At 40.8% G+C, this 27,135-nt stretch overlaps 1 protein-coding gene across 1 annotated transcript in view; it reads right to left on the bottom strand.

The window, feature by feature from the left end:
• Positions 1 to 27,135, bottom strand: part of LOC127633550 (glutamate receptor ionotropic, delta-1-like) — a 772,099-nt gene that overhangs the window by 302,914 nt on the left and 442,050 nt on the right. Inside the window, exon 4 of the mRNA XM_052112731.1 lies at positions 3,983 to 4,188. Coding sequence (XP_051968691.1) covers positions 3,983 to 4,188 — 206 coding nt within the window. The remainder of the gene's footprint in view (positions 1 to 3,982; positions 4,189 to 27,135) is intronic.

The following is a 27,135-nucleotide window of genomic DNA, read 5'->3' as shown; positions in this document are numbered from 1 at the left end:
AACTACGGACCATTATTCTAAAGTGTTACCAATTATTCTACAGCTCATATTCTTTCAGTATGTTTACAGTGTTCTTACTCAAGAAAGTACTGAGTAATATTAAGTAACTAAATGTACTTGTACTTAATATGGGTTGGGGTTAGGTTTAGGGTTTGTATCTAGTAATTCCTGTAACTGTTGTAATGAAACAGTATGTAAATGTAGAACAGTTCTCTAAAATAAAGTGATTTCGAATGAACAATTCAATAGTCACAATAATTAAGAAAAATTCAGTTTGATTGTTTAAATGAAGTTGTTGTTTGTGATTAAAGATTAACGGGAAAACCTTTTTTAAATAAAAAATAACATGCACGGATAAATCGTTTATTATAAAAACAGCAACATCCAATTAGAAAAAACGAATTGTCCATTTTGAATTTAAGGTGACTTGAATAATTCTGCTCAGCTGAAAAATGCGCAATTAGGTTTAATTGAATTTTATTTGATTTAATTGCATTGATTTCAGCTGGTATTTCTGAGGAACAACATTTGAATTAATTTGGTGTTCATACCATATATGTTAAAATCATTTCAATAAATCTATGTGCTCTTTTTTAGAGTCAGTACATGTATTCTCATTTACATTTACCTTGAAGATTAAAGCAACGATGTGTTTTTGTTTTGCATTTCATGGTAAAGATGAATGAACACGACACAGAGCGTCATTACAGAATGTGTCACACATCTGACAATAACACAATTTCTTTTGCAAATTATTATTATTTTATTTTAAACATTGTATTAAAAAGATATATATATATATATATATTTATAGGTCTAAAGAGAAACATTTTAGACTTGTTTTTTGTTGATCTTTTATTGACAATAATTATATAACAACTTTTCATTTAAATAAACTTATAACAAACATCATGCAAAACCTATCCTAAGAAATATCACATAAAAATATTAGATCACGTGATTTGAAGAAGAATTGGTCGTTAGATTTTGATACTTTAGCCGTTCAAGTAAACAGTAGCTGCACTTGCATTACTATCAGCTACACACAAAATACAGCAAATCCCATTCATCTTCCCCCACAGGGTAAACGATTGTTAACAGTAACTTATAAACCTTTAAAGACAGACCAACTATGAGCTCTGACGTTGTTCATCGATGGTGTCATCAGTCCATGTACAGTTACAATTGTATTATTCGTATTGTATTTTCTAGCAATGATCTGGCAATGCAACATTAATGGCGACATTAAAGTGACCTGTTTCAGTGACGTCACTTGTTTCCCGCAGCTGCTGTATTCGTGACCATCGGCGGGAGGAAGTAATGGTGGTCAATGGAAAAACACCCATTAAACAATATCAAGAAAACCCTCAAAAAAGTCCCAGCAAAGGTGTATACAGGTCTGAGGTCAGCACAAATATAGCCAACATTTAAATCTATTTTATCCACGATTCATCTCTGTACACCGGCGAGTGCACACACACAACTACAGGTACATCACCGTAAACATCTCTCAAGTTACACATGCTCTGATTTAGTCACAGTATTACAAAACATCTGTGATGATGCCGTCTGTATGTATGAATGCAAGAGTTGTTTTTTTTATTTATGACATACTTGGTGTTATTTAAGAATAACATTGTCCTATGTGCATTTTCAGTGACTCCATTATGTTAGACATTTAATTGACATGTGTACAGATAACTGACGAGCAAACACCCACAAGTGTTTTATTACTCCGTTATTTCATAACCTGAAGTAAAATGTAACCAGCTGATGTGACATGCCTTTTTTTCTTTTCTTTTTTTCTGTTGCATAAATTTAAATTTATTCAAAAAATGAAACATGGTTAATTATGAATATATTAATTTACTATAGTAACACCATAGTTTATTGCATCAAATCTGTTTTCCGCCCACAAACATGATTACAACAATATTACTATGGTAAAACTACATTTATATGAATTTTTATGTGTTATTATAAATACTTTTAAAGAAAACATTAAGAGTGGAGACAGGAAACAAAATGTAAACGACATACGCAGACTTGAACTCAGATTGAAAAGGTACAGGCACACCTGCGTTACGCTCCATGCCGCTGGAACAAGACTCTCAATGCAGTTTGACATGTATTTCTATTTTGCCAAAAGAATATTGGGGTGCAAACAGCTGTTTACAGATGCTATTTACACATTCCGAAACATAATCAATATTATCGAGCTTTGTGGCAACATCGGTTAATAGCAAGTACTAATAATATACTAGACAGATAACGAATAACAAAGCACGTAACCTACAGTTTTAAACTGCATAGTGTTTCTGGTTGTTTCATGGAGTGTAAAACTCAATCGCATGTATTGAGACAAATATGTTAGGAATAACTGACTCAAGCCCATTGAATTTTTGAAAAATAATGCACACCCAAGATGGTAATGCAGTCATGACGCGCACATCAGGTGTGCGTTATCTTTCAACAAGTCAACAGGCCGGAGTCAATTATTCCACTTATACCACATTAACTACACCTTAAGACATTGTTCAGGGTTTCATTTCAAGACATTTTCCTCCCTAAGATGCTTTTGTGAGTGGAGCTACTTTCTTCCGCCACAGATTCAGCGTCTTGCTGATAAAAACTATGGTAGCAATGACAATCACTGCTATTCTGTGCTAATGCCAAACCATTTCATACTAGGACAATGAAACACAAAAACAGAAGAAACTCTGTCTGTCTGTCTGTCTGTGTGTGTTCACTCACACATTTACTGAACTTGTTCTTCATGTTGTGTTATCTTTGATGTTTAATCACTTATGAACACGGCACTCGTTACCTCATCATACAGAAGTGTGTGAGCACCATAGGTAAACACCTTCCAGATTTCACCCTCTTATCTGGATTTGTTTTCATCTTTTATCGGCCAGCAGTCACATCACCCTGTACCAGCAGCCATATTACCCTGTAGCTCAAGACTTGTTGCCTACTGAAGCTAAGCAGGGCTGAGCCTGGTGAATACCTGGATGGGAGACATTCTGTGAAATATAAGGTTGCTGCTGGAAGAGGTATTAGTGAGTCCAGCAGGGGCTGCTCACCCTTTGGACCTGTGTAGGTCCTAATGCTCCAGCATACTGGTGGAACACTGTACTGTAAAAGGCACCATCCTTTGGATGAGATGTTAAACAGAGGTCCTAGGACACTTCTTGAAAAGAGTAAGGGTGTAACCCCCTGTGTTCTGGCCAAATTCTCCCCATTGGCTCTTATCAATCATGGCTTCCTAATAATCTCCATCCATTGATTGGCTCTATCACTCCACTCTCTCCTCTCCACCAGTAGCTGGTGTGTGGTGAGCGTACTATGGCACTGGTGGTGGTTGAGGAGAGTCCTCTGTTCACTGTGTAAAGCACTTTGAGTCTAGTGTCAGAAAAGCTGTATAAAAATGTATCATACAGTCATAAGGAGGGAATATCAAAGGGTGATCATCTCTTTTCAGATGAGTTCCCATGAGCAGGAGATCATGGACAGCTGACCATCACCTTAAACATCCAGACTGTATGCACGAGAACACCTTGCTGGTCAGTGTGAGTGACTGATTCCAGTACAGCGGTGATGAACAGAAGAAGACCCATGTCTAAGCTAAAGTGTCTGACCTCAGATCAGCGGATAAGAGTGTTTCAGATAATCATAGTGAAGGTGGGACTGTCTGCCAGGTCATTTGAATTAGAGGAATCATATCACTCAACATGGCAGCTGCAGGAAAGGAAATACTGCTTTACAGTTCAAACAGCAAACTTTTGGTCTTTGTGCTTTAGAATGAAACTACATTTATGATACCATTATTGTCACATTTCATTGCTGATGTGACGTTATTGAAATGTAATCTTGACAAACACTTGAAGACTTATGAATCATCTGATTCACTGCAATGAGGACCTTGATGTGTGGTCACATGACATTTGTATGTACAGTAATATGGGATCATGTGACATACCTGGTGAATGAAGACTTGGGCTCCCCGTGGGCTGAGCAGCAGTACAGCTCTTCTGAGAGTGTCTCGGTAGCGGTTGAGCTCCTCTGTGCGCATGGAGGTGAACAGACTGGAGAACACACCACTGATATTTCGGTCCACTCGCTGCAGCGACACGTCCAAACCCTGACGAGAGGTCTGGTCCAGAAACACCTGCAGTCCACGGATATCTGTAGCACAGACATACAGCAGTCTACATTAATCTGATCAATGAACTGGTTTTCATTCAGAATCCAGATTTTACATGGGACATCAACTACGACCAAGCCTGATCTCATGACAATTAAAACTTTTTGTATGTTGTGACAGTTCTAAGATGAACAGTCCACTGAGAGGGGCTAAAACTGAGTTAATCTTAAACCTAAACCTAACGTACAGTGTCAGGAAAAGCAAATGTGAGATGAAAAACACAAGCACATCATTTTGTGTTCTTCTATGACACTTTGGGTTCACGTGTGGACTCACATGTTCTCTAGGACTTTACATCACAAGTGTAACACTCTATCAGTCGAGCTACCCCACAATCTGATCACACTCAAACAAGCTTGTAAATGTCATTGATTATATAATGTTAATGTTCAAATGAGTCATGAAATATAGTAAAAGTGTTTAGATGTCATGAGATAACGTTGTGTGAGAAACTGATAATCTGTCTGTTTAACTTGTGATTTGTGTGAAAGTGAATAAAAGTAGTTGTTGTTGTAGTGCCTCTAGTGTTCATTTCCCCAGGAAAAACTGACGTGATACGTACAACAAAACATGCAAAACACATTTAGCAAAAATGTAGTTATAGCAACATGATTCTATGAGACCAGGGGGTGTTTTACATCTTAAATTAAGATCTGGGATGCTTAAGCTTTGACTTAAGTGATTCTTAGTAAAGAGTAGGACTTGGTGTAGTGTAAGAGTGGGAGCTTTTTATAAAAGTAACTTTCAGCGGAGTGTAAGACTGATTCTAAAGTGCTGACTACAATGATGTTGAACCAAAATGGCCTGCAAGGGTAATATGTCCCAGCTGGTGTGACATCCTTAAATCACTCATGATTTAATACTACACATTATAAAACAATATTTTGTTTATTTCTGTTGATTAATTCTTTGTATAATCAAATGAGAAATCCAAATTTAATTGAATATATTTTAAAACAATATTCCACATCTTGCCGAATGTCCACAAACAATGTGCAAATTGAAGGCTACAAAAAATCTAAATGTAAAATCTTGTAAGATAATATAAATATAAATAAAAGAAATCGTGAAATTAAATGATAATAAACTAAACTTTGATAATCCCATCACAGTTACATATAAGATTTCAATTAACATGGTATGATTTTGAGATATATTTTATTTTTTTCTTCACATTTGTAGCCCATGACATTTTTTCAAATGCTTAATTCACAACAATGAGTTTCAATGTATTCATAAAAGTGTGCTGCAATTAAAACATATATTGATGGATTTCATTTTGCTTGACTCTCATAAGTCCAACTCGCTATTTCTTTGTTGTAGTGTGTGTTGTGTCCGTCGGAAACACAGTCATCGTGCTACTCCTAACTAGGTTTAGTATTCTTATCTTAAAAAAGTTGTATCTTATCTCTAGTAAGGAAATCCTAAAGCGCTCCATCAAGTTCGATAATGAACTCTCATGTCTGATACCAATCAACCAACAAACGGCTGCAGTCAATTAAACATTGAAATGGAGAAACATAATTGACGCACATTTCATTTCAAGGCTGCAGAAAGTTTTGATAACTGCATTGTCATATTTCATGGAAGTCTGTAATTATTTTGAGTGTTTTGTCATCAAAGCGCAGCACATCATCTGTGACTTCCAAATTTGTTTCCACCAGCAAACATGACTTTTCTGCCTTGTGTATGACAAATAAACGTAGCTATTCTCTGAGACAATTTAGATCATAAAAACACTTGCCTATAGATTTGGTCATCTCATCTCAAATCAAATCAATACTCAAGATTTTCAATCATTTAAAACATTACCATAAACCCTGTTAAAATCCACCACATGCTTACGTACACTTTAATGTGTTATCACAATGACAGTCAACTCACAAATGAAGGGATGGAAACAGCAAAAACAGCCAACATGATGATAGAATTAATATAATAAAACAACTTGAAACAAGGACATAAACTCTTTTTATACTCAGTTTTAACAATAAATATGACAAAGCCCTCAATCTTCACTCTCCATCGACCATCTGATGCACAAATTAGCAATCAATATTGATCCCAAAATGTACGCCCCCTTAAAGGACAACAAATAAATGAAGTAAATAAATACAGCTGTATGCTAACAAATCTTTGAATAAAAGCAAATACACACACACACAAACAATGTTCCTTTGGGTCCTCAAATATCAATATTACTCTAATCTGTCTTTGTCTGTCTCTGTTCTCATGTTTCCAGCAGTCACAGACTTGTAGTCAGAAATGTGATATGAGTAACAATTCAGAAAAGCACAATTTCAGTAAAAATCTACAGTGATCTTGAGAGGATTACAGTTAATTGTGACGTGTGTGAGCTCAGCGATGATCTGTAATGAGTGAGTAATTAGAGAATTATCCATCCTGCCGTAGCTCTGGTAGATTTAAGGAAGTATGTGAGCACCGTGTGCCTGTCTATTGTGTCTCGCCCTGGGAAGTAAATTGCCCATCACGCCCTCACAGCTGCCACTAATGACAGGCAGAAAGAAAAGATTTTAATGGAGGTAAATGAGTTACAGACTCACTGCAGATTTCAGTAGCATTTCTACAGATCCTCACATCCCCTACCTGTTCTGTGTTCATGTAATACATATATGAGCTAATATGCATGTTAAAATACATTTGTTACATTATATAGTCTGCAGAAAACATTCAGGGTTTTCTTTTTATTTCATTTCTTTTCCTGACTTTTCCTTCTATTTTTGAATTCCCAGTCCTGCAGGCTCAGCAGGGTCATAGAATGAAAAACATCTAGGTTACGGATGTAACCTCCGTTCCCCGATGGAGGGAACGAGACATTGTGTCGAAGAAGCGACACTAGGGGTCTCTCTTGAGCGCTGAATATGCCTCTGATCTATGAAAAAAGGCCAATGAGAAGTTGGCAGACAGTATTTGCATACCCGCCCCCAGACATACGGGTATAAAGGCGGGAAATGCGTCGAGTTCATTCAGATTTTTCACTACAGTGGCTCGGCTAAGCGACGTGGCCGGGAGGACACAACTTCTTGTTCCCTCCATCAGGGAATGGAGGTTACATATGGAATCTAGATGTTCCCCATCTGTCGCTCACTTCGACGTTGTGTCGAAGAAGCGACACTAGGGGTCCAATTTAAATCACGCCATGTGCTGAGCTGTGTACGTGTACTGCTGACACAGGAGTGGGCAGGTATTTGACGTGCACAGGTGACCAGCTGTGTCAGACTGCATGTACCCTTCCCCAATGCCCCAAAACAGTCATCGGAGTCCTTCTGGTTACCCTAAACAGGGGAACAAGGCAACGCTTGCCAACCTGGGAACGGGCCAAGCTTGACTGGGCCTCTTTTCTCTCTATGTTTCTCCCCATAGAGCAATAAATGGCCGGGGCCCTTACACGCATCGAGGGAAGGGGTCTTACCCAGTTTCCTATTCTTTCAAGTAGAAAAGACCCTGCGGAGACCACATCTGCCCCGAAGGGGAGGTAAGAGTGGTGAATACATCACATGGGTTTTTAGGTGGCATGTGGAAATGGCGCAGTGGTAGATTCAGCCTTGCTAGGAGGGGGGAGTTTCTACAACACTGTGACTGGAGGACAGCTGGGACTGCCTAAGGGTGACGCGGGTCCACTGGGAAGGGGACCGTACCACGAATAATACACACAGGGGGAGTCCATAAAGGAGTCCTACCCTGTGCAGCACCTATTCCAGTACAGGGTAGATTAAGTACGGCGTCCGGAGGCAAGGGTGCGTCCCGAGGTGCTGAGAAAAAAGTCAAAGCACTTAACTTGCTTCGCATACCTGGCAGGGGGCAGGTTAGTGATTGAGGAGGAGGTCCTGTAGCGGCGTTCTCTGGACTCGTCAGAACCGGCCGGCCGGGGAACAGTCGTGGGGCTGAGGGTCCGCGTCCAGCACGCCGGGACTGTTGAACTGTGGCAGCACAGTGCCGTGAGAATGGCATTTGCAGGCCAGGTGACCCAGAGACAAAGGAAATAGCTCTGTTATTGAGAGTTATTGATGGCAAATGAAATTAATTCAACAAAAGATTCTCCTCCCGACCCTCCACCGGGGGACGGAGTGGTCTTACCATCTCCGGAGCTAACATCTCGGGAGCGTGAGCAGGGTTTTCTTAACCGCAGGAGGAAGCCCTCGGCGAGCAGACGGGGCATGGCCTATGGCGGCAGGCTTGCGGCGGGGCAGGATGTGAGAGATGGCCTCCGTCTGCTTCTTCACTGCTGAGAACTGCTGGGCGAAGTCCTCAAAGCGAGAAAGCAGGTCTTGTCGGTCTCACGCATCTCGACCAAGTTCAGCCACAGATGATGTTCCTGGACCACGAGCGTGGCCATCACCTGCCCGAGTGCCTGCGCTGTGACCTTCGTGGCTCTGAGGGCGAGGTCGGTCGCTGAGCACAGTTCCTGCAGCACATCGGGATCAGGGCTACCCCTGTGCAGATCTTTGTGCGCCTTGGCCTGGTGGACTTGCAGGAGGGCCATGGCGTGCAGGGCGGAAGCGGCATATCCGGCGGTGCTGTAGGCTTTCGCAGTCAGCGAGGATGTTTTCCTACAGGCCTTAGAGGGGAGCACAGGACGACCCCGCCAGGTGGAATGGCTTCAGGGACATAGGTGGAGAGCAACAGCCCTATCCACCTGGGGAATCGCCGTGTACCCGTGGGCCGTTCCACCGTCGAGGGTAGCGAGAGCGGATGAGCGAGTGGCTTTGTGACGGGTGGAGAGGGATGCTCTCCACGATGACGTCAGCTCATCATACATGTCCGAGAAAAAAACGGGACCGGGGGTGGGTGAGGCTGTGAGCGGCCCCAGGAACCAGTCATCCAACCGCGATGGCTGTGGGGAGGATGGAGGGTTCCAATCCAGCCCCACGCTGGCGGCAGCCTGGGAAAGCATGTAGAGGCTTGAAGGAGAAAATAGCCACTGTAATGTGCCGTCGATCCAACAGCATGCAGAGCGTCAGCGATAAACAGGAACAGATGTGTGACTCGCAGCAGACTGCATGCTCTACCATCGGGTCCGAAGAAAATTTCTGAATGAACTCAACATATTTCCTCGCCTTTATACCCGTATGTCCGGGGGCGGGGTTTGCAAATACTGTCTGCCAACTTCTCATTGGCCTTTTTTCATATATCAGAGGCATATTTGGCGCTCAAGAGAGACCCTAGTGTCTCTTCTTCGACACAACGTCGAAGTGAGCGACAGACGGGGAACTGTCTATTAGTAGCATTTATAGGTAGTAACACGGGATGTGGTAATCGTGAGTTTCCCATTCATTTTGGGATAGGAAAGGTGGCTAAATGGAAACGTTTCTGCTTGTCAAGCCCGTTCACAAGAATTCAATAGCATTGTCATGCAAGACTGTTTGCGGCACACAATGCAAAAGTTTTTTCTTGGCTGCCGTGTGTCATTAACCAATCAAATTGTCTACACTTATATAGTGATTTTGTAACCTTAGCGGTATGCAAAGAGCTTCACTCTTTGAACTCATTCACCCATTCACACACACACATATTCACACACCAATGACGTCAGAGCTGCTATGCAAGTTCTAGCCTTCCATTGGGAGCAACTTGGGGTTCAGTGTCTTGCCCAATGACACTTCGGCATGTTGAGTCATGTGGGCCGGAAAACGAACCACCAAACCTGCAATTAGTGGCCAACCCAATCACAGGTGACAGTAATTAACTGGTTCCCTTCAGAACAGTCTGCAATCGCTCCCTATTCTGTAGCATTCACTAAAGAGAATTAATTAATGAGTGAGTGTTTTTGTTCACAGCCAATGTCTGTCCACATTTATTTAAACCAAGTTCCCTTCGTGGTTTTACTGTTTTATGGAGAAATGACACATTTATGGATATACAAAAGCAATATTAATATAATATACAGTATATCGTAATCACGGAAGATGGCAACAACAATGAATTTACATTGGTCAAATGGATGCAAACAGTTTTGAATAATGACACAGAAAGCCAAACTCAGCAGTATCTATCTATCTGTCTGTCTACACACACACACACTCTCACACACACTCACATACACACACACACACACACACACACACACACACAAACAAAGACACACACTCTCACACACAGAGACACACACTCACATACACACACTCACACACACACACACACACAAACACACACTCACATACACACACTCACACATGCACACACACACACATACACACACACACTCTCACACACACTCACATACACACACACACATGCACACACATACACACACACACACACAAAGACACACACTCACATACACACACTCACACACACACACACACACACAGACACACACACAAACACAAACTCACATACACACACTCACACATGCACACACACACACACACACAGACACACACACAAACACATACTCACACATGCACCACGTGTGTCCTCTGGAAATCAAGCAACAAGATGCTCACCGACTTTGAGGGCAAGCAGACTAATATTCAACAGTTTTATAAATTGAATACATTTCTGTTGCTATGTTTTGTGTGTGCAGATGCACATGATCATGAACTTTAATGTATCTATTGCAAAGTAAAGGAACACTCACATGCAAATGGGTTGAAACTTGTTGCATATTATAATTTTTTCTATTGCAACTGCGAGCAAAACTGTCACAGTGTATATTCCATGAACTGCAAAGAATGGAGCTTAATGGAGCTCTCAGTGTGTGTGCGTGTGCTGAAAGTTCATTACAAACTTTTAGAGTATGTTCATTTCTATACAGCGTTGGCCAATACTTAACATGTTTCTAAAGTTGCATTATTACACTGAATAAAAAGGAAATGTTTTATTCCTTTCAGATGAGTGCGGTGAATGATCAGTGACGATGTTTTCTGTTTTCTGCTGTAATGCTCAATGGATGAATTCTATCTAGAAGACCATAATTATTCATGTGACACGTATAGTAGTGAGATGTGATATGACCTTGATTTTCTGCCAGCAGTTCAATTTCTTTTGCTGATTTCCATGTCTTCTTTTAAGGGGAAGAAAGTGATTTGGTAAATATGGTCAAATAATGTGTTCAATATCTTATGATCAATCAATATGTCAAAATAATTATATTTATTTGTGTTCCATGTGACTCTTTCTGAACGGTGCATGCATCCTTATTTTTACGGAATGATAAAGTCAATCTATCAACAAATCAGTCGTTCTGGCAACACTGACATGCACATTCTTCCACCAATTATGTTTAATAAGCCGACAACGTGCAAGGTCATGTAAATGTAATAAACCGGGTTCCTTTATTGAGGTAAAGGTCAAAAACGGTGTAAGTATAAACCAATAGACACGGGTAAGTTTTTGCTCATTGTGGCAATTTCGCATGGAATGTAAATACTTTAATTGTCGATCTCGCCTGCTCAGTCAATGTGCACACGTGTTGAGCACATGCCTCTTCACGGTTTCACAATTATTTCAAATGTCATGTACATGCTGGATTCTTGTGGATTTTAAAGAGCAATCAGCGTATTGGTGTGCATGTAAACATGCTCACTTTAACCTACACAAGCATTAAGAGATAATCTATGTCAAATTTACATTTTAAAGCAAGAATGAGCCATCTCACAGTCACAGTCATCTCTTGCAAAATAATTGTATTTTATTCAAACAATAACAGCAGCATGACCGCATGACTATGCTTGAACATCCGCTGTCTGGTACACAAGCTCAGAAGAAAGGACTTTACAGCTGAATGGAACAAATACAAGGTTTAACTTTACATGGCGTGTTCAATATGAAATTGTTATGGTGTCTCTGGTAAGATAATGAGGGCTATTCTTGAATAATTACGGTAACTTGTGAGATGAGCAGAGAGATGCACTTTCTGAGCATTCTTCTTTTGAGATGGCCAGACAATCTTTACATAATGACAAAATATGATGCATTGCACTTTGATTATGGCATCTTTGTACTTTTTGTAACAGATGACATAATAGCAGCCAATAAAAATAAACAAGTGAGACGCTGGAACAAAGAGACACAATGCTGACATGTACATATGCTGTATATTCATCGAGTAATTACTTTGAGTAGCTGAGTAGGAAAATGACCAAAATGTCCATCCCTAATTGACAACCTAGTATTAAACATTTGCACATGGAATAAACTGTTGAGAGCGCTGGGAAAGGTGTTTGCATGGGCAAAAATCGATGTGAGCTTGTCAGTTTATGTTTACATGACCGTACTCTGATAAGATGATTACATGACATCTTACATTATCAGCTTAATAAGCAACATGTAAGGTCTAAGATTGTGCATGTAAATGCCGTCAATAATGGCTTGCTATTAATCAGGCGTAGCCATTTAAGACTAACAATATTCCCACAAGAAATAGATTATTATATAAAAATGTTTGTATCAAAACACAAAATTGTCTAAAACAGTTAGACCATCAAACAAACGTACAAATTGGCTAATACTGATGGAACAAAACCAATCCTCTAGTACTACTGAACAACTCGTTATATCCACCCAATTCAGTCTCAACAGTTAACTGGACTTGCAAGACCAAGGTCACGGTTCAGTTCCCAGAAAACAAACTCAATATTTGAAATGCACTGCAGGTGAATAAATGTAAATAACACTTTACTCTCAGTATTCAAACGTCCCCCAAATATGACAAAGACATTTTGTGTCGTTCCTTGCCAGGGGGTCTAGCGTGCAGGGAATTGTGTGCAGTCCGTGAGCTTAATAAACTTTACTAGCATAGCAAATCACTGTAGCCAGCGGGAGGAACAGGATCAATCCAAAGATGGAGGTGTTCCTTCTCCGTTCTGGAGACGACATGGGTTTGAGCACCACAGGCCGTTTCTTCCCACAACCACCATGTTTTATAAATGCTCGACACCACACGCTGCTGGACAGCACATTGCAAAGACCTCGTTCTCAATAAGGAGACTTTATTTGGGGTTGTCATGTTGTGAATGAAGGTGAATGTTGCTGCCGACCTCAGCAAATACACGTTTCAATTATAATAGCTGTGTTTACCCAAAATGCATTTATGGATCAAAATGTGTTGCAGTTTTTTCTGTTTAAGATAACTTGTATATTTCCTCAAATCAACAATGACATTTTTACACAATCTGACATTTGAAATGTTATACTGCATTGCACATTTCTATTGTGATAATAGTTCTTGAGTGTGGCATAGTGTGAGCAGAACAAATGAAGCTGTCTCATGAAATATCACTCCTCTGTGTAACTACGTACTAAAGCAAGGCTTGAGATGGAATTGAAGAGACATGTAGTCCTGCGTTGGACAAGCTGTCAGGACCATCTGGCTAAGACTGAGAGCAGACTGGGGACACATGTAGTCTCTGTGATGTCATCTGTCTGTCTGTGATGTCACTGAGGCAGACACTGAGTTTGCCCGGCCAGAACAACGGCTGTTAAATCCACATTGAGTGTGAAACAATCCGATTCAATCCGATGTAGGTTGATGTAATTCTTTATTAATTATTAATGAGGGGTTTGAAACAACTTCTATGGCTAAGACCACTGATTTTGTTAACACTTTATAGTAAGGTTGTAGAAGTTAACATTACTGAATGCATCAGCTAATGTTGCTAACAACGAACAACACACTTTTACAGCATTTATTAATCTTGTTTATGTTAATTTAGACATATAGAGTTAATGTAAATTAACAAGGAACAGCGCCTATTTACAGAGTTTATTCATGTTACTTTATACGAAAGTATGTAATACATTTCTTAACATTTGAAAGGTGTTTAAGTTAACATTACTCAATGCATTACTTAACGTCAACTAACACGTCTTTACAGTTTTTATGTCTTATTTAATAATAATATTAAACGTTGTATAACATACGTACAATATAAGCTATTGAATTCATGGTGAACAACTACATTACCCACAATGCCGAAGAGTGTTACCTGAGTACAGAGTGTTAGACTCCGTTCAGCATTGACTGCTCTGATTGGAGGATTGCTACGGGAATCCAGTTCTGTCGAACGTGGGTTTTTAAAGGATTACGAATGGTCCCATCATGGAAGAAACCATAAAGTTGCAAAATAAGGACTAAACTTTACATGTTTTGAAGGAAATGTGAGCGGAGTTCTATCTATAACAGAGCCTGTAAATGAGCAATCACTGAGATTATTTGGCTGCTGTGAATCATTTATACAATGTTAGCAACAGGGCTGGGCAATAAAATGATTAGAGAAACCTTTATTCATGATCCATAGCACTGTGCTTTATATTAAGGAATCACAATGGAATTAGCGTTAGCTCACTCCCTCTGCCTACCATATGTCAGTGTATTAGGTGGGGGTCACATTCTTTCTAAACAGCCAAAAAGGGGAATGTGAATTGTGGTATGTTTGCTACATTTTTCAATTGTAGCACACAGTGTTAATTAGAAGCGGTATAGCTTTCGCAACTCAGTTCTCAACACTCACAACTCATAAGTACTTTAAACTGAGCTACTTTTACTCTTTTTAGTATTTTAAGGACAGGTAATTTTATTCTGCTCACACTAAAGTTTTGGGGAAGTATCAGTACTTTTACTTGAGTATGATTTTTCAGTACTCTTCCCACCCCTGATTAGGTTGAGGATGCCTCTGTTACTTCACATTGACGTATGCCATCAATGTCCCGCGGGAGTGGGGTCGAGACTAGCCGCCTGGCTGAGCAAGTGCAGTTGTTCCAAATCTGCAGTACAAGCTCTGATGATGACTTATTTGTGATTGGCCACACCTCTCAGATTGTTTTATGTTTATTATTCTGACACCTTCAGTTCCACTAATATCTCACAAATCTGTGTTTTCATAACTATAAAATTGTCATTTATCTTAATCATGTTTATTCATAAATGATCAAAATGATATAAAAAAAAAAAATACTGACTCAAATACTGGCTTATATCGGATTTTCTTGTACACAAAGTTATAAGCAATGAATAGTCTTTCTTGTTATTAAATGTACAAATCAGGCTGTATATGATTTTTTTATTATTATTATTGCATCCACTTTGTCTGCAATAAAGCCAAGATTGTGTGAGCTGCCATGACTGATGTAGATTAAGCACAGGACGGAAGCGCAAAGAGCTCGATGGATTAGGTGTAGGAGGCAGGATTATGATAATTAGATGGAGAGGTGGGGCTAGCTGGATTAAAGTGCAGTCACAGTGCATTTTGTGTTTCATTCACTTCCATTCATTTGCATGCAAACACACAAAAGCAGGAATACATGCATTGCGTAGAAGTTTCATCCTTCGCTGTGAATGAAAGTTCTTGTATGGTGAGCACTGATCTGAGAATACATATGGTGGAAAGATGTTTACAGTACCAATAGAGGATCTCATCAAGGCAGATTTGCCTCTTGGCTCAATACGAAGAATAAAAACGTCAAAGCTGCATGGTTTGCAGTGACAGGGTATATTGTGATATTTAGAATTTCATATTATTCATATCTGAAAAATACTTTAGGATGTGACATAATATCATGTTGGCCATATTCGATCTGAAGTCATTTTGCATGCTTTAAGTCTAGAGTGACAGCACCTTTAGGTCGAGGGGGCGGGGCTTGGTGAATACATACTGCAGTCTAAAAGATGTAGATGCTCACTGAAAGCAATTCTCCTCAATAGAAAAGAGTACGTTCTCACTCGTGGTCTAAATATCCCTCCACAGATTTGTAGCATCTCTGGCTGACATATCAAACACAGCGAGCCTGAGGGGCGCATCCGCTCATAACAGGAGTAGTAGGATGTATATGTGCTCTGTTCATTCCCTGTGTTACACTGCATTGGGTGAGAGTGAGTTCTTTAACGCTCATAAAAACTTTCCTGACCCCTGCGGGCGTCCCTCTGGGAGAAACCCTTCAGAGAGCGAGGCCTCCGTGGCTGAATCGTTGAGCCTTTGTTCCTGTCTCACCCTTTGCACTTCAGCGACGTCAGCTTGGAGGAGACAGCAGTGGCTCTCTGCACAAATGTATTTCTGTTCTCCCTGAGGTCGCGGGCTTCGGCGTGCCCTTTAAAGCCCAACAATGACGTTATGTTGGCGCTTGTTTCGTTATGGCCCTGCAGATATGTCCTGCTTCAGATGCACTGCGGTGTTGACTCACGCTCCTTGTACAGGTCTCGGCTGCCCTTTAGTTCAACTGCAGCAGGACCAACATGCTCAGATAATCCCAGCTTTGGGTTCAAAACAAGTAAACGTGTGTCAGCAAATGAAATTGGAAACATGATGTTTGTTTTCAAACAAGTCATCTCATAATCTCATGACAACTAATAATGATTCGTAAGATATCTTACGAATTTTACCTACTATTTGATTATTCTGCTACGCTAATTATTCAGTTGATGCTCAGAGTTTGATTGGGAGGTAAGTTCTGTTAAAATGCTGGCTGTCATGAGGAACGCATCACTGCAGCCATTAGCACTAGCTCATTAGGGAACTCTGTGTAAATTGACTGAAGAAGAGGAGGATGAAGATGTGAAGTATATCCATCTCTTCATCTACTCCACAATGTGTCATGATTTCCCTAACGTTCATTTACAACCAAAAGAGAAAGTTGACCACAAACAAGAAAACCAAAATCACTTGATGTACACTTTCACATACTTCCAATATTTATTGATTTTTATTCTCTTTATTCTTTTCATAGGTTATACATTGTATGGCAAAAAAATAATTTTGCACTTCCCAGAAGCCTCTGTCAAAACCTACAGAGGTGTGTGAAACACCTGAGTGATTTTCACGGCCCACACCTGCTCCAGAGTGCGTGATACACGTTTGCTATTTTTCATTAATTCCACCATCAATACAGCCCCTCCAGGGAAACTGCACTAGCACATTTTGTCATGCCCTCTTCTTAACACTCCTATAAAATAACTTTTATTTTATTTTTCAGCCCTGGGTTGTGAGAAGAACCATCTCTTATCTTTACTTATCTGTAATCTTTCCTCTCAGAACCTTATGAACATCACAAGAACAGGGTCATAGACCATGAGATGACAATGCTTCAGATGATATTCACTCTTCAAGCTCTTGTTGGATGGATTTGATTTTCTTTATTGAGGTAAAACTGTGCAGGATTTGTCTTCTGGCCCTAAATGGGACATGGCAGCAGAGGTGGGTAGTAACTCATTACATTTACTTCATTACGTTTACTTGAGTAACTTGTTGGGGAAAATGTAACTTTTAGACTAGGTTTAAAAGTGGGTACTTTTTACTCTCACTCAAGTAAATTTCTAATGATTTATTTTTACTTTTGCTTCTTTACAATGTGTGGCGTTACTGTTGTTACCTCACTGGGTTTAATTTGAATTCATGTGTAATTTATTGAGAGATTATTGAATGGGACTTTTACGAGAGCGGAAGTTTACAGCTGCGCGATGAGCCGCTGTCACAGACCTTCACTCAATCACTGCAGCAGCATCAAACTCTTCAAAGTCAAACACTTTCTGCACTCCACACAGTGAAAAAAAGAATAGTTTCATCATGCAATCCTTCATTTAACAAACACCAAGACAAGCTGATATTTCAAGATTAAAGTCACAGTTCCAACTTCAGGCAGCACTCTGAGGTAAATTTTGGCTCTAATTCTAACGCAGGCTTTTCTGTGTAATGAGATTTTCATGGTGATTCTGTAACTGGGCTCTTATGACATCAGTTTTTAAGTGTACATTTTTAAATCCGTGCAGCAATAAATCAGTGTGCTTTGTCCCGCATGTCATGAGCAGTATTTATGCATTTACTCTGCGCCCTCAAGGGGTACTGGAAACCATCGCAGGTAATTCAGGCGGATTCACTTTATAAATCCAGTTAGTGCACTATAGTTCAGCAGTAAGTGAACGAAATGAGTGAATTTTGACGAGAGTGTCAGAGCTCTGGGCTGGTGAAGAAACCTTTTAAGCCTTATGTGTTATCCTTATTAAATAATGAATGAATACAATAAATCTTCATTCTGTTTTTGAAGACCATAATTATTCATGTGACACGTAAAGTAGTGAGGTGTGTTATGACCTTGAGTTTTCTCTGTCCTGCATTTTCTGCCAGCAGTTCAATTTCTTTTAATGTCTTCCTTTAAGGGGAAATATATTCTTTATTTGATCAAATAAAGAGTACATTTTAAAATGTATCTGTATGTTTTGTCTCTCTATATGTTATTATGTTATTTTAATCCAGTAATGATTTGCCAAAAAGTAATTTACTACATTCAGCATGAAATAAAACATTGTGAAGGAATGCAGTAAACTCCCTGCTCGTATGTCTTTGCCGTGGTGGATTATGGGAAATTAACCCTCATCGAGTGTACTTGAAATGTACACTTGAAATTACAGTGCATTGTGGGTAAGAATGAGTGAAAACAGTAGGGAACGAGTGTCTCACTCAGAATTCAGATACTCCTACAAAATAGCGAAAACTTGAAACAGTGCACGATATAGTGAATAGGGGGCAGTTTCAGACACAACGAGTGTTCCTCGACCGGAGTTGGTGCCCTACGTAGGTTGTGTACTCTGCATTTAGAGAGTGGCGGTACTGCTGAACAGAACTAATGATCTAAATACTTACAACACTGAAAACTGTAGCTACACTGAAATAAGAATCCACACAGGACTTTAAAAGCTATGAAATAGCAAAAGAAAGCATTATATTTCAGCATTATATATAATGTCCTTGTAGGACATTTTCACGTTTTCACTGTAATAATTACTAGAAATGTTTCCAAACCTCTCTTCTTATTGACAAATTCATCCAGATCTGACAAGAGCCCTTAAAGGGATAATTCACCCAAAAATTACAATTCTCATTATTTACTCACATTCATGCAGATCTGTTTGACTTTCTTTCTTCTGCTGCACTTAAATGAAGATTGTTAGAAGAATTTCTCAGTTCTGTAGGTCCATACAATGCAAGTGAATGGGTGGCAACATTTTAAAGATAAAAAACAAACATAAATCAGCATAAAAATAATCCATAAGACTCCAGTGGTTAAATCGGTATCTTCAGAAGCAATGTGATAGGTGTGAATGAGAAACAGAGAAACAGATCACTTTCACATTCTTATTGTTGTGTTTTTGGTGATTCACATTCTTCTCTGCATATCGCCCCCTGCTGGGCAAGGAGAAGAATGTCTAGCAAAAATGACAAATATTGATCTGTTTCTCACTCACACCTATCATATCACTTCTGAAGACATGGATTAAACCTCTGGAGTCTTATGGATTACTTTTATACTGCCTTTATGTGCTTTTTGGAGCATCAAATTTTGGCCTACAGAGCTAAAATAATCTTTTTTTAAATCTGAATTTGTGTTCTGCTGAAGAAAGGAAGTCATACACATCTGGGATGACATGAGGATGAGTAAATGATGAGAGAATTTTCAGTTTTGGGTAAACAATCTCTTTAAAGTGATTTATTGATTTATTGATTTAGTGATTATCATAATTTAATATTCTGTCATCCTTTCTCTACCCTCATGTTGTTCCAAACCAGTGTGAGGCTTTGTATTATGTGGAACACAAAATATGTTACACAGAATGCTAGGGACTGACAGAATCAGTCACCATTCACTTTCAGTGAATGTTTATATATATATATATATATATATATATATATATATATATATATATATATATATATATATATATATATATATTTTGAAAGTAAATAGTGACTCAGGCAAACATTCTTCTAATATCTCCTTATTGTGTTGCATGGAAGAACAAAACTCATACAGGTTTGGAACAACATGAATGATGACAGAATTTCAATTAATAATAATGTGTTACATGTGTATTGTGTAATGGAATGTACGGGAGTAAACGTCTATTATGTAATTTGTGAAAGTAACGAGTTACTCACTACTTGAGTAGACTTTTAATTGGATACTTTCTTACTCTTACTCAAGTAAATATTTATGTTAGCAATTTTACTTCTACTTGAGTAATTATGTTTTTGAAGTAATTGTACTTTTACTTGAGTACAGTTTTTGGCTACTCTACCCTCCTCTGCATGGCAGTGACATGACAGGCATGAAATGACATGTTTTGTTGATTTTCTTTCTTCTTTTCACCTGTTAGTTTGTGATAGGTGGTGCAATTTGAAAGCTTAAAATCTGAACTGTTCAGAATCAGAATCAGCTTTATTGCCAAGTATGCTTGCACATACAGGGAATTTGTCTTGGTGACAGGAGCTTCCAGTGCACAACAACACAAAAACAGCAGCTAGACAGATAATTATAAAAAAGAAAAAAAGAATCCATCCATCCATCTTCAACCGCTTATCCGAAGTCGGGTCGCAGGGGGCAGCTGCTACAGCAGGGGGCCCCAAACTTCCCAATCCCGAGCCACATTAACCAGCTCTGACTGGGGGACCCCGAGGCGTTCCCAGGCCAGTGTGGAGATGTAATCTCTCCACCTAATCCTGGGTCTTCCCTGAGGCCTCCTCCCAGCTGGACGTGCCTGAAACACCTCCCTAGGGAGGCGGCCAGGGGCCATCCTTACCAGATTCCCAAACCACCTCAACTGACTCCTTTCGACGCAAAGGAGCAGCGGGTCTACTCCGAGCTCCTCACGGATGACTGAGCTCCTCACCCTATCTCTAAGGGAGAAGCCCGCCACCCTTATGAGGAAGCCCATTTCGGCCGCTTGTACTCGCGACCTAGTTCTTTCGGTCATGACCCAGCCTTCATGACCATAGGTGAGGGTAGGAACAAAAATTGACTGGTAGATCGAGAGCTTTGCCTTCCGTCTCAGCTCTCTTTTCGTGACAACGGTGCGATAGAGCGGGTGCAATACCGCCCCCGCTGCCCTGATTCTCCGGCCAACCTCCCGCTCCATTGTCCCCTCACTCGTGAACAAGACCCTGAGGTACTTGAACTCCTTCACTTGGGGCAATACCTCTTTCCCTACCTGGAGTACGCACTCCATCGGTTTCCTGCTGAGAACCATGGCCTCAGATTTAGAGGTGCTAATCCTCATCCCAGCCGCTTCACACTCGACTGTGGTGGTGGAGTGGTGGTGTAGTGGTCTAAGCAGATAACTGGTAATCTGGTAATCAGAAGGACACTGGTTCGAACACCACAGCCACCACCATTGTGTCCTTGAGCAAGGACATTTGTCCCTGTAATAAGGGCTCTGTAAGTCGCTTTGGATAAAAGTGTCTGCCAAATGCATAAATGTAAATGTAAATGACTGCCAAGCGATCCAGTGAGAGCTGAAGGTCACGGAACGATGATGACATGAAGACAACATCATCTGCAAAAAGCAGCGATGAGATCCCCAGCCCACCAAACCGCACACCTTCCCCACCCCGACTACGCCTCGATATCCTGTCCATGAATATCACAAACAGGATTGGTGACAAATCGCAGCCTTGGTGGAGTCCAATCCCCACATGGAATGAACTCGACTTCGTGCCGAGGACCCGGACACAGCTCTCGCTTTGCACGTACAGGGATTGGATCGCCCTAAGAAGGGACCGCCCCACCCCATAGTCCCGCAGCACCTCCTAGTCTCTCCCGGGGGACCCGGTCATACGCCTTCTCCCGAGCGACAAAACACATGTAGACAGGATGGGCATACTCCCCCTCCAGGATCCTTGCGAGAGTAAAGATCTGGTCGTTCCACGGCCAGGAAGGAAACCACATTGTTCCTCTTCAATCTGATGTTCGACAATCGGCCGAACCCTCCTCTCCAGCACCACATCCAAAACTTTCAGCATTTCTGGTCAGATCTCATCAATCCCCGGGGCTTTGCCAATGCAGAGTTGTTTGACTACCTCAGTGACCTCCCCCAGGGAAATAGAATCTGATCCCCATCAACTTCCGGCTCTGCCTCTAGCATAGAGGGCGTGTTGGGATTTAGGAGTTCTTCAAAGTGTTCCTTCTACCGCCCAATAACCTCCTCAGTTGAGGTCAACAGCATCCCATCTTTGCTGTATACAGCTTGGATGGTTCCCCGTTTCCACCTCCTAAGGTGGCGGACGGTTTTCCACTTTGGTGCGGACTGAAAGTCCTTCTCCATGGCTTCTCCGAACTTTTCCCACACCCACTGCTTTGCCTCCCTCACGGCCGAGGCCGCAGACCTTCGGGCCTGTCGGTACCTTGCAACTGCCTCCGGAGACCTCCGGGACAACAAATCCCGGAAGGCCTCTTTCTTCAGTCGGACGGCTTCCCTGACCACCAGTCTCCACCACAGGGTTCGAGGGTTACCACCCCTTGCGGCACCTAAAACCTTGAGGCCACAGCTCTCCACCGCGGCTTCGGCAATGGAAGCTTTGAACATTGCCCACTCTGGTTCAATGTCCCCAACCTCCGCAGGGATGCCTGAAAAGCTCCGCCGGAGGTGTGAGTTGAAGATCTCGTGGACAGGGACCTCCTCCAAATGTTCCCAGTTCACCCGCACTACTCGCTTGGGCTTCCCAGGTCTGTCCAGAGTCTTTCCCCACCCCCTGACCCAACTCACCACCAGATGGTGATCGATTGACAGATCTGTCCCTCTCTTCACCCAAGTGTCCAAAACATATGGCCTCAGATCCGACGACACGTTCTTGTTCTCAGGAATACAACTGTTCAGTTCTGTTGTATACAGTTATATTGTTGCCTTAATCTCATGCGACCTTGTGTCCTCATGTCTAGACATTGTATTTTGGCTTCAAAATAAGCAACACATAATTTAAATAAATGAAAACCGGCTGAATACTGTTCACAAGACTCTACACTGTCATTTAAGTGTTAAAATTCTGCCGCATGAGTCACGTGACACAACAACATGACATTGATTTCTGTGAAGTGCTCCAACAAAAGTGCCTCTGATAAGAAACCTCTTGAAGTTTTTTGATTGAAACATGTTTGGTTGTAAAGAGTAACGTCTCTAGTTTGGTTTGATATGTGGCTTTAATAAATCTGTTCATTTTTCACGTGTTAGCGTGCTGATAAACATGAAGTCCACATATGTGGAAAATGAGACATTATTCCCTCAAAAGTTAAAAAACATGTTAGTTATTCTGAATATTTTCAACATGAACACATCTGTGGATCATTTCACTTCATTTTAATATAAATGTTGTTATATTTGATTGAAAATTAATTGCCAAAAAAATGAACAAAAACAAAATTTCTCTGTTTTTGGGCCCTGGCACAAAATGACCAGCTAACATCATTTCACTAATCATATCAGCAGCACCTGGGAAAGTGTGAACGAGTACTAGTAAGGTGAAATCACTCTTATCATTCTGATTGGATTATAAGAGCAGACTGATTGCTATAAAAGGAGGGAAGAAGTGGTCCTCTTGTTACCTCTAAAGAAAGATGTGCAGCCATCATTGCTTTGCATCAAAATGGCCTCATATGCAAGGAAATTGCTGCAAAGAATATTGCACCTGAAATATCTATTTACCTGATCATCAAGAACTTCAAGGAGAGATGTTCAAATGCAATGAAGAAGGCTTCAGCAGTTTTCAGCAGCAATTTCAGTTGGAGGATAGAGACATAGCCCATGCTCTGTGGTTCAAAGTGCAAACAGTTCAAAGTGGAGAGTATGCAGAGGTCCAGAGTGATTAAACCTGCATGTTTCCTCACTCTGCAGACATACAGGTCTTGGAGGGTGGGCAGGGGGGCACAAATAATACTCTCAGAAGTCCTGATTGTCTGTTGTATTTTCCTTCTGTCTTATTTGTTGGCTGAATCAAACCAGACAGTTACAGATGTATACAGGACAGACTCAATGACGGGCGAGTAGAACTGTGTCAGCAGCTGCTGTGGCAGGTTGAACTTCCTCAGCTGGTTAAGGAAGTACAACCTCAGCTGAGCCTTCTTCACAATGTAGTCTATGTGGGTGTCCATTCCAGGTCCTGAAGGATGGTAGAGCCCAGGAACCTGAATGACAACACTGCTGCCACAGTGCTGTTCAGGATGGTGAGGGGGGAGTACAGGGGTATTTCTCCTGAAGTCCACTATCATCTCCTCAGTTTTGAGCGTGTTCATCTCAAGGTTGTTGTTGCCATACCAGACAGCCAGCTGATCAACCTCACATCTGTATGCAGACTCGTCACCGTCGAGAATGAGGCAGATGACCATGGTGTCATCTGCAAACTTCAGGAGCTTGACTGTGGGGTCTTTTGCAGTCATTCATGTACAGGGAGAAGAGCAGGGGCGAGAGAACACATCCCTGAGGAGCAGTAGTGCTAATAGTGAGGGTCCCGGATGTGAGTTTCCCCAGTATCACAAGCTGCAGCCTATCTGTCAGAAAGCTGGTGATCCATCGACACATTGGGATGGGCATTGTAGGGTATGGACGGAGAATCATGAAGTCATTGATTCTGAATGCAATGCACACATTCTTGCGAAGGGTCATAAAACCCCCACTCATGTGACTCGCCCCGCACCCCCCTCCTTAGATGAGTAAGGAATGTGAAAAGTTGAGAGACACACACGTTTCTCACATTTAAAGCCCAGAAGGGCTTATGTTTAAGGAAATATGTTTTTATCCCCGTAGGCTTTGGTATTTCTGCTGTATATCAAACTAGTAAGACTGTTTAGTTGTGTAGTAAAACTCTGAGGATATATATATAGAGTCTAAGAGTGTATATTCACTTTTAAGTGTACCAAATACACGTTTGTTGGTATCAAATTAAACCTTACGACTTGCCCTAGCTGAATATAAATATATGGTTACGTTAAAAATGTATTCTGCTATGTTTTTACTGTCTTTTGAGTGATTAAACCCAAAATCCTGACCCGGTCATAAATTATGCAAATGACATGTAAATGAGCCTTGACAGGACAAAGAAACAATCTCGCGCCCAAAACGGAGGAGTCTCATTGGGCCAGTCCTCCCAGAGGAGGTGTGACCTCCCTGCCTTAAAAGTTAGGCTCCGGCATTGAATCTCTCTCTTGGCTTCTTCTCTCGTATCTCTTCAAGCTCTTCAAGCTTTCTTTACTTTTCTTTTGTGTTACTTTCGTCAGACATGTCTTTTATTTTATTTGCCGTTTATCTCAGTCTTTTATTTGTCTTCGGACAAAGCTCAACACTTTACATTTCTAGAGCAATCCGATACCCTCCGGGTGAAAGGACTCTCTCTCAGCAACAACAACCGTTCCTCCTAAGATGCTTTGAACTCCCCATGAGCGACCCATGCTCGGGAAAACCCAACAGAAATCCTCCATCTCACGGACGCTAACGAGGGCACAATAAACACGCAGTCTTGTTCAGCCACAGAAAGGTCCATTGTGCAAGTATTATTTCATCTAAATTCAAATGCGTTAAAGTGTGTAACTTCCGTAATGGCTCTTAAGGTTTAACTGTTGTAACAAGTTTGCTACCCCTCTCTTTACTTTCCTTACCGCTTTTACTTTGTTTATTTTATGTTTGTTCTATGTTAAATGTTTGTTTGTTAAGTGTAGTGATATATCCTAGTTCCTTGTATTAAACTCAATTATACGCGTGATTGCCTGTGTGTGTTGGTTACAAAACAAAGCCTCTTTAATGTGCGATTTTAAGCTACGAGCTGATATTATCAAAGTAAGTTAACGTGCTTTTGATGAGTAAGCTTATAACTAGGAATAACCCCTCTGGAGAATTGATTAAAAGTACCAAATAAAGTGGTTCGGCGGACGAACTGACTGGTTGCGGTAGCCTACGGGTCAATTTCATTGAGGTGTTATTAAAATTAATATAGCCTGTCTGCATATGATGTATATTCCTAATTAAATATAATTCGTTGTGTTTAATTATCTATATATTTTTGAAGCAGAATCTTGGACTATATAAGCCCGTTTGGGGCGTTTTTACATGTATGGGTGTTCGGGTCACACTGTATGATTAATCATTGATTTCGATCAGTAATATTAATTGTACATTCCCCAAACCTGGCCTGTTCACGCACTACATTATTATGGTGGAGATTAATGCGGGCACATTTTAAGCTTTGTTTTGTGAAGGAATGCATTGTCAATTTTGTGTATTTTTGTTGCTAATTTTGTACGCGAGCGCGCCGAACTGAAAGGCACAAAGCCGATTCTCAGTTCAGCATTTAACAGCGGCTAAATATATGTCTTACATTTATTTTTGCCCCTGTTGATTGCCACAGTAAACTGCAGTTCATAATATTAAAATTGCTTCTGTAAAGACGCGTAATATTTTAATATTACAAACCCCCCTGTTCAGAACGACGTTCTTCTGTCGGGGCGATAGAAGATTGAGTGAAGCGATGCTCCTTCCCTCATCTTAAATAAGGCCTGAGATTATAATTTAACTCCTGGTTTACACTGACGTAGCTAATCAACTGGAAACCTAATACATTTTGAATAAGTGCTATATTTCTAATGTGTATGGGAGCCGAACACAGACGTACAATTCCTGTTGTTCACATTTACTCGTAGGGCAGAAAAAAAGAATCTGCCACACCATTTATGTAAAGCATAGCACCAGAAAGAAAGAAAGAAAAGACCCGCCGAGGTCTCAATTGAATAAGTGTGATTTTGCAGAAAATCACAGCGTAACACACGCCCAGATTTGAGTCACACCGAAATATAGGGTGCTATTTTGCTAACAAACAATAGAGGGCAGCCTGTAAAAGCTTGATTAGTTCTCAAGTTACTCCCACCCCATGACGTCATCTTGCGCGGGCGCAAGTACGCCATCGTGTGGACATTAGCAGACAGGTCATATATATTTAGTTAATTTAGTTCTCAAATTACTCCCACCCCATGACGTCATTGTGCGCGAGCACAAGTACGCCATCGTGTGGACATTCATTGTAGGTCATCTCTTTTCTCAAAACCCTTTCACCCTGTGAAGATTTACAGGGCAGTTTAACTGTCAATACATATTGGCATTTTCAAGCTTTGCATGTGCTAATATTATTGGATGTTAAACAATTCCTCTACCTCCGACTGTTACA

Source organism: Xyrauchen texanus, chromosome 40 (assembly GCF_025860055.1).
Source record: "Xyrauchen texanus isolate HMW12.3.18 chromosome 40, RBS_HiC_50CHRs, whole genome shotgun sequence".
NCBI lineage: Eukaryota > Metazoa > Chordata > Actinopteri > Cypriniformes > Catostomidae > Xyrauchen > Xyrauchen texanus.
Note: the sequence above shows the minus strand (reverse complement) of the source record. Positions and strands in the feature narration are given on the sequence as shown.